This window comes from Acanthisitta chloris, unplaced genomic scaffold (assembly GCF_000695815.1).
Source record: "Acanthisitta chloris isolate BGI_N310 unplaced genomic scaffold, ASM69581v1 scaffold37608, whole genome shotgun sequence".
Taxonomy (NCBI): domain Eukaryota; kingdom Metazoa; phylum Chordata; class Aves; order Passeriformes; family Acanthisittidae; genus Acanthisitta; species Acanthisitta chloris.
Window position 1 is genome coordinate 701 of NW_008689311.1, and position 8,191 is coordinate 8,891.

Sequence of the window (8,191 nt, forward strand, 5' to 3'; positions counted from 1 at the left end):
ATAGTAAATCGGGTTCGGGTTCTGGCGTGCAAAGCCAAGAAAGGGAGCAAAGCCTTCCCTTCAGACATGTTCCAGTGCAGACCCTCGGGTGGAGGGTTTGCCAGGGCTGGAGGAGAGGAGTGATTGTCTGGGGCTGCTGGCCCCAGCCCTGTCGCCAGCTTGGCCTCCCCCGGCTGCTTCCATGTGGAGACCAGAGTTAGGGAAGGCTTTGGACGTGTCTGACGAACTCAGCGGACGGGTCAACAGTCTGTGGCCTCGGGGAGGTGAGGGAAGTGAGGACTGGGAGGAAAACGGGGTGAAAAGAAATCCAAGAAGCAGAACAACTCTTCAAACCGATGAGCACCAAGACAGGGCGGGAAGCAGGTTGTGCCATCTCTGTCCCATAATCCATCTTCAATATGAAGATGTGTTGCTGCCTCACCGCTCCTGGACACGGGACGAAAAGCTGGGCTCTCTCTCAGCATGAGCGCCTTCGATCCAGGGAAGGGCGTCCCATCCCATCCCATCCCAGGCGACCGTCCGAGGCAGAGGAGCGCCATGTGGAGGGGAAAACGGGAAGCAGGGCTGCACCGCAAACTGAACCTGGTTGGCAGGTTCCCTTGGTCCGTTCCAATGCAGAGTCCCCTGTGGTCAAACCTGCACCGGGAGCGTCTGGTTCATCTGCAGCCTCATGTCCTGAATGCTGCTCAGGATCTTCTTCTGGTGCCCTGCTAGCGTCACTCCTATCCTCAGCAGGTCCCTGCAAGGAGGAGGTGAAGACTCAGCCCTCTGCCACCGGCAACAGCAGCACATCACCCTGCCCCATCCCACTGCAAGGCAAAGCACCTTCATTACAGCCCACTGCCAAGCTCCAGTGCTCCCTCTAAATACCACAGGGGACTGGATGCTGAATCCCAGACCTGAACTCCCTTTGGACTGGACACTGAATCCCAGACCTTAACTCAGCCCACCACATGCCCAGGTGGGAGGAACCAGCTGCCAGAGAGGCAAGAGACAAGGGACAGTGTGCAGCCACCCATGCTCAGACTTCTCCCTCCTCTGCAAACAGGCACTTACTCTGCAGTCATCTGCGCCACCAGGTCAAAGGAGGCAAACCCGGCATTGACAAAGTTCTCCTTGTACCGTCCCATTTTGATGGCATCCAGCCAGTCTCCCACAGTGGTGAAGGTGGTGTAATCTGGGACGGTGCGGTCCAGGAGTGGCTGGGAGATGCTAAGGGGCAAGAGAAACACAGGTCACAGGGGACAGAGGTGTAACTGGCAGCAGAGGAGATTTCTTATCCCTGCCCTCCCACAGCTCTATTCCCAACCACTCCAGCGTTCCCTGGGCTTGGGGGAAGCCCTAGCTGGAAACAGAGATGTCCACTGACCCAGACTGGACGCTGGCAATGACTTTCAGGCTGGCAGCATTGCGGATGAGCTTGTCAAGTGTGTTGACAATCTGTGCAAACTTGGGCCGCAGGTTGCGGTCCCGCACCCAGCAGTCCAACATCAGCTGGTGCAGCGCAGTGGGGCAGTCCATGGGGGGTGGCAGGCGGTAATCCTGCTCCACTGCATTAATCACCTGCAGAGACACATGCAGAGGCAGGTTGTGAGATACCTTGGCTCCCACAGGCAGCCTACTGCTCCCAGCTCCCCACACCCCAGGGAGCACTTACGTCCTGGTTGGACATGTCCCAGTAAGGTCGCTCCCCATAGGACATCACTTCCCACATGACGATACCATAGCTCCACACGTCGCTGGCTGAAGTGAATTTGCGGTAGGCGATGGCCTCAGGAGCTGTCCATCTGATAGGAATCTTACCCCCCTGCATGGATACACAGATCCATGATTTAGCACATACCTGAGGTATCTCCCCCGACCCCCAGATCAGTAGATCCCTCATGAATGTCCCATACCAGGGAGCTGGTGTAGGTGGGGTCAGCTGGGTCATCCTCCAAAAAGCGAGAGAGCCCGAAGTCAGACACTTTGCAGACCAAGTTGCTGTTGACCAGGATGTTGCGGGCAGCCAGATCCCGGTGCACATAGTTCATCTCCGAAAGGTACTTCATGCCAGAAGCGATGCCTCGCAGCATTCCCACCAGCTGGATGACTGTGAACTGCCCGTCATTCAGCTGCCAGAGGAGAGATCAGAGGGGTTTACAACACCCTGAACGGATTGAGGAAGGATCCCAATGTGCTACCATCACCTTCCTGCTTGCTAGAGCCACCCCTCTTCCCCCACTCCATGATGTCTATGCAGAGCTTAGCCCCAGGGATGTCAGCACAATGCAGAGGGATGGAGAAGGGATCAGAGCTGCTGTCCCCCATGCACTGTGGCCCCCAGCCCAGGGCAGGAGGAGATGGATACTCACCCGGAGGAAGGAGTCAAGTGCACAGTTCTCCATGAATTCCGTGATGATCATGACAGGTCGGCTCTTGGTCACCACACCCTCCAGGTGGATGATGTTGGGGTGGTCGAACTGGCCCATGATGCTGGCCTCGCTCAGGAAGTCTCGTCGCTGCCGCTCCGTGTAGCCCACCTTCAGCGTCTTGATGGCCACGAAGATCTCACGGCGTCCAGGCAGCTTCAGGCGTCCACGGCACACCTCACCGAACTCACCTGTGGTGGGGAAAGAGAGAGGGGGGCAGCATGATTAGCCACAGGACAGGATGAGAAGCAGGAATTTCAGCCGTTGCTGTGCCCAGCCCCAGGACTTGCCTGCTCCAATGACCTCCTCAATTTTCACACAGGAGATGTCAATCTCTTTGGCAAATTCCCGGACAGCTTCGTTGGGATCCTCATAGGTGAAGGGGTCAATGTATACCTTCGTCCCAGGGGTAACTGCAAGGGCAGGAGTCATCACCAGGAAGGACACAGCATGGGTGACAGATGCCAAGCCACTTGGCAGGCTGCCAGCCCACACCTCCCTGGTTAGCCAGGGCTGTTTCTTCACCTGTGTGCAGGGCAGGAATTGGGAGAGGGCAGGCAGAACCCATTTGCTGGGCTCTCACACTCACCGTATTGCTGCAGCTTCTCTGTGTACTCAGGGTCGGTGCTGTTGCGTTGCTTCCTGCCCAAAGGAGACGAGAGGAGGTGTTCAGTAACCATCCCTTTCCTGATGGGGCAAAGACATTCACTGCAAGCTTCCAAATCCCAGCACAACCTTCCCTCCAGCAGCCTGTGTGCAGAGCCATCCCTCTACCCGAGGTGCAACAGGAGGAGATGGCCTAGTTGTGCTGAGAGGATGCAGAAGCCTGGGCAGAGCCCAGCTCGTGCTAGGGAACCAGAGAAGCACAGTCCTCCCACAGGACTCCCACTCTGGGACCTACATGAAGCAGGTCCAGTCCTTTGCTCTCAGACTCAAGCTGCCAGAGCTCTGCCCACAGGCAAGGGGGAAAGCTCTGTGACAGACATGAGCAACCCCCAAACCCAGCTCTGAACCCCCCTTCCCTGCAGAGCCAGTACCTGAAGCAGACGATAGCGATCACCACCACAACGATGACGAACACCAGCCCTGCGGTGGCTGAACCCACAATCAGAGGCAGCTCCTGGAAAGTCTTGCTGGTGGAACCTGATGGAGGGAGAGGCAGGAATCAAAGTCAAGCTGGGGAAGGAGCACACACAGGAGGGCTGGGGGATGGAGGCAGTCCAGTCCTAGTACCTACCACCCTCTGCAGTTGTCTGAAACTCCGTGGGGAGGCTGTAGCGGCCGGATCCAGCCACGGGGCGTGCTCGGACCTGCACCATGTACCTAGCGTTGGCCTTCAGCCCGTCCAGCCGCACCGAGTTCTTCTGGCTGGTGACTGTGTTTGCGATGCCATCACTCTGGCCTTGCTGTAGTGGAGACATGCAGGTGTCACCTCTGTGAATCCATCCCGTCTGCTGGCTCCCACATCCCTCAGGCACCACCACTGCAGGGACCCCCTTTGCCATGGTGCTGACAAGCCAACTACAAAGGCTGGAGGAGGGAAAAGGCTGCTCACACTTTACCTTCTCTGAGTACTTGATCTCATAGTCAAGAATGATGCCGTTGGGTCTCTCTGGGGGAGTCCATGACAGCGTCATGCTGTTCCCGGTGCTGCTGTGCAGGTGCATTGTTGGCACGGCAGATGGGGCTAGGAAAGAGGGAAGGGGAAGAATGAGCCACCTGTGCCAGGCTCCCCTCTTCACCATCCCACATCAGTGCAGGGACCTGCTTGGATAATCTTGGTGGAAAGGTGTGGAAAAGCTTTGACACTGGCCTCCCCTAAGCGTCTGTAAGGAGGCGTGATCTCGACACCAAGGGGAGCCTCAGAAATAGCACTGAGGTAATGCTGCACCCCATGCCTAGCTATAAACTGGTCTGGGGAAGGGCCCTGCCAGCCCAAACTGGGGCTCCCTCCCCTCCTCCACTTGCCAGGAGCTCTGCACTCCACCCCACCACGACGACCCGTGAAATCAGATCAGAGCGTGGTGGCTGGAGATTACCAGCACGCTGGAGAGGGGCCAAAGTGGGAGGAAGGAGGGAATGGCAGAGCACTTGGCTGGCTGTGAAGGTTTGGGCTGGTGCTGAGCCTTCCCAGGACCACAGGGGAGAAATCTCATTTCCTTCCTCCTCCCTTTGCAGCAGGCACAGCATCTCTGGGGTAGGTCTAGGAGATCCAGAGCTCTACGAAGCATCTGCCAACCCTACCCTTCTCTGCTTGCATGTGTTCTGATCTCATCTCCTCTGGGGACATGCATTAAACTGAGAGGACAGTTTACCCAGGGGATTAGATGCAGGCGTGGAGAACTAGTTACGCGGCACCACAAAGGACTGCAGCCTCCCAGGCTGTCAGCAAGAAATCTCTGCTCCGCTCCGTTCTGCGGCGGAGATCTGGTCTCTGCTCCCTGGCAGCTCCACTGACCTGCCTGGTTGGTGGTGATGTTGACAGAGGCGAAATGGGGAGGGTAGGGACTCTTGTTGGAGATGCCGTTGACGGCCTGGATCTCAAAGGTGTACTGGGTGTGGGCCATCAGGTTGCTGATGTAGATGCGTCGCTCCGTGAGGCCGAGCTGGCGTGGCACAAACTCCACGTTGTCGTCGCAGCGGGTGCACAGACGCCGCTCCACACTGCACTTCTTGCAGATGACATTGTAGAGCAGGTCGTCCCGCCCACCCGTGTCCTGTGGCTCGCTCCACTCCAGCACCAGCGACGTCTCGTTCACGTTGGAGATGACATTGCGGGGGGAAGAGGGGACGCCTGTTGGGGGAAGGTGGGGGTCAGGAATGGTGTGTCCCCATGCACCACTCACCCCTGACATGGCCACAACATACTCCCTCACCCCAGATGCAGACCCCTGCCACCTCTGCAGCTCCCCCCTCGCCTCCCCTCCTTGCCCAGGACAGGACTCACTGGTGCAGGCGCTGTCTGCAGGGTCTGTGTCTGCCCGAAAAAAGCCGTTCCGACAAGTGCAGACCATTGCTGCTCTAGAGGTGGTCCGACTGTTGGGAGGGCAGGGAGAGCAGGGACCTTCCCCCTGCTTAGACTTGAAGGTTCCCGGGCCACACTCTGAAGGAAGGAAAGATAGACCTGAGTTATAAAGCGCACCCAGAAAATATCCACTATTCCCCCCAGTGACCCAGACACTTCCTTGCTGCCCTGCCAAACCTTCAATCAGTGGCTTGAGGACCACAGGCCACCTATGAGCATTTCCACTGCCATCAGCCGTACGCAGGATGTGGTGCCCCTGGCTGGGCAGGGTGGGTGAGAGTGGGCTGCTGGAGAGCAGGAGCACAGCCAGCACAGACACAGCTCTGCCCAGGAGATGCTGTGCTCCAGCAGCAGGCCTGGGGCAGTCAGAGATGGCAAGAGCTGGTCACCAGTAGTATGGGGGTCAGGGCATGTCTGTCCAGGAGAGCACAACCTCAGTTTTGTTTCTTCGCTGCCCTGCCCAAGCACTTTGCCATGCTCCCTTCCCCAGCTGGTTTCCAGGCGCAGCACCCTCCATAGTGGGAAGTAAGGCTGGGGAGGAAAGGATTCCTCAGCCCTGTCTACAACAGCTCCTATGAGAGGCCTCCACCTCCCAAAATCAGCCACTCAGCCCCAAACCTTCCGCCTCAGGCTCTTCAGCCACTTCTCAGCCCCGGGGTGGTGGCACCTCCTGAGCTCAGCTCAAGTGGAGCACTGAGTGAGATGAAAACATTCCTGCAGGTCCTTGGCTAAAGAGCTGCTTCAGCATCACTGCCACCTCCCTCCTCTACTTCCGATCAGGGTCCTTCAAGGAGCCACAAGTCCTGGGATATGGCCTGACTGGCACCACAGGGTGTTTATTTGTAATGAAGGGCACATAAAAGGATTAACAGTACTTGAGGCGAGGAGCAGAGCAGCCTTGGAAACCTGACCCACACCTTGAAACAGCCCAATTTATCACAGTGCTGCCCAAGGAAGTGGATTCTGTGCTCTGTGTTTGCAGCTAGATGAGGTGAAAGAACCACTGGCACTGGCTGTGCTTTGGCATCACCCTATTTGCCACACTCAGGGCAGCACTGACAGCCCTGAAGGAGAGCATGTCCTCCTTGCTCTGCCGAATTAGGGCAGCTCCGAGGGCACGCAACCCTCCCAGCAACCCTGTCCCACCTCCCACACCTGTCACACATCACTCTGAAAACAGGAGGAGGTTTTCTGGTGCTTCACCAGGCTGTGGCAAGCGGAAGTTTCCTGCTATGAGGCATCTCCCGACACCCTCTGTGGAAGTTTTCCGGCTGGTTGCAGCCCCACACGGGGCGTGGAGTGCTGCTGACTCACACGCTGCTGGGCTGGCCCCACAGGGACCCACACACAGCTCTGGGTGCTGTCCTGGGCCCCCAGTTTGTCCAGACACTGGGTGGCAGCAGCCCCAGGGGACAAGCCCTACATTGTGATGCTGCTGGGCAGGGGGATGAGAGAGCAGCCCCTCACAGGAGCTGGCACCCTGCTGCCATGGACAGGACCACGTGCTCTCCAGCCTCACAGCCCAGATGGGTGGCAGGAGCTGCTTCCTGCTCCCAGGGTGCAAGCCTTCTGGCAAGGAGACTCTGGTCAAAACAGGACTGACCACATGGCTCAAGTCACTCCAGCCCCTTGACCTGAGTTCACCCAGCCTCTGGGCCTTCCCTTTGGAAATAAAAGCTTAGACTGTCCCGACTGTGCAGGCTGGAGGACAAAGGAGTGTGCAGACCTGCTCCTCAGTGAGTGATGGAAGGCCAACAGGTCCAGGGCTCCTGTCTCCCCAGCCTGGGATACCATAGCCATCACAAAATTCATCTTTACACAGACAACAAGATGCCCAGAGGTTGCAGCGCAGCCTCGGCACAGGCAGACCCACCCCAGCCGGAGTCCGGGCAGTTCAAACTGGGTGGATGCAAATTCACACATAAGGAACCAGATTGCTGAGGAATGAGAGATGACTGAAACCTCTTGGACAGGAATGCTCTGGGCTCAGAAAGCTGCCAAACATGCTTTGGTTATGGAGAGGAGCCCAGATCCATCAGGGATGAAACCCCCTGAAATAACAGGCTTGTTGGGGGGAAAGTGAAGCTGAAGCAAGCAGAGCTTGTGTGAAGCTGACAGCCCAAGCATGGCATGGCAGCTGGGGACATGCAGGTGCCTGCAATGTAGGAGAGATGAGGGCACTTGGCCTCGTGCACACAGTGCCAGCCAGTGCCTGTGGGTTAAGGGCACAGAGGGGACAGTGACCTCCCAGACTCAGGAGGAAGGGACAGGCAGAGCCATCCTTAGGCTGCTGTCTGCCATGCCACAGGACTGCCCAGTGCAGACACAAGGGATGAAGGACATTTCTTTGCATCCTCAGGCCACCCTGGCAGGAGGGGGATGAGCCACATCCCAGCACTGTTAAGCAGGGGAAGAGCAGGAGGGGGACCGAGCACCAGATGCACTCCAGTGTTTAAGTTTCCAACTCTGCTTAATAAATCAGAGCATAAAGACCTCGGTGGCAGTGTGACAGGTCTCAGCCGCCACATTTGAAGGCTGTAACCAAGCTGAAAGCTGATCCCAGGTCCCTGGTGGATAAGCCGCTGTGTCATCTCTTCTCTGCAAGAAACTGCCTGTACAACAACCACTGTCTTGGCCGGCATGCCGCGGAACGAGCCTGGGAGCTCCGGAGCGGGAACGTGACTCCAGCCAGCCAGAGCTGGGAAGCCAGGCTCCCCTCTCTCTACTGAGAGCTTTGCATAAGCACTTTTCCTGC

General features: G+C 57.5%; 1 protein-coding gene across 1 annotated transcript in view; it reads right to left on the bottom strand.

Annotated features, from left to right (window-relative positions):
• Positions 1 to 116: 116 nt before the first annotated feature.
• EPHB3 (EPH receptor B3) overlaps positions 117 to 8,191 on the bottom strand; it is a 16,657-nt gene continuing 8,582 nt past the window's right edge. Inside the window, exons 4-16 of the mRNA XM_009081365.1 lie at positions 5,359 to 5,514; positions 4,870 to 5,205; positions 3,974 to 4,098; positions 3,649 to 3,808; positions 3,449 to 3,554; positions 3,001 to 3,053; positions 2,702 to 2,824; positions 2,355 to 2,602; positions 1,899 to 2,114; positions 1,658 to 1,807; positions 1,370 to 1,563; positions 1,057 to 1,212; positions 117 to 739 (exon numbers count right to left, since the gene is read on the bottom strand). Coding sequence (XP_009079613.1) covers positions 631 to 739; positions 1,057 to 1,212; positions 1,370 to 1,563; positions 1,658 to 1,807; positions 1,899 to 2,114; positions 2,355 to 2,602; positions 2,702 to 2,824; positions 3,001 to 3,053; positions 3,449 to 3,554; positions 3,649 to 3,808; positions 3,974 to 4,098; positions 4,870 to 5,205; positions 5,359 to 5,514 — 2,132 coding nt within the window. The 3' untranslated portion in view covers positions 117 to 630. The remainder of the gene's footprint in view (positions 740 to 1,056; positions 1,213 to 1,369; positions 1,564 to 1,657; positions 1,808 to 1,898; positions 2,115 to 2,354; positions 2,603 to 2,701; positions 2,825 to 3,000; positions 3,054 to 3,448; positions 3,555 to 3,648; positions 3,809 to 3,973; positions 4,099 to 4,869; positions 5,206 to 5,358; positions 5,515 to 8,191) is intronic.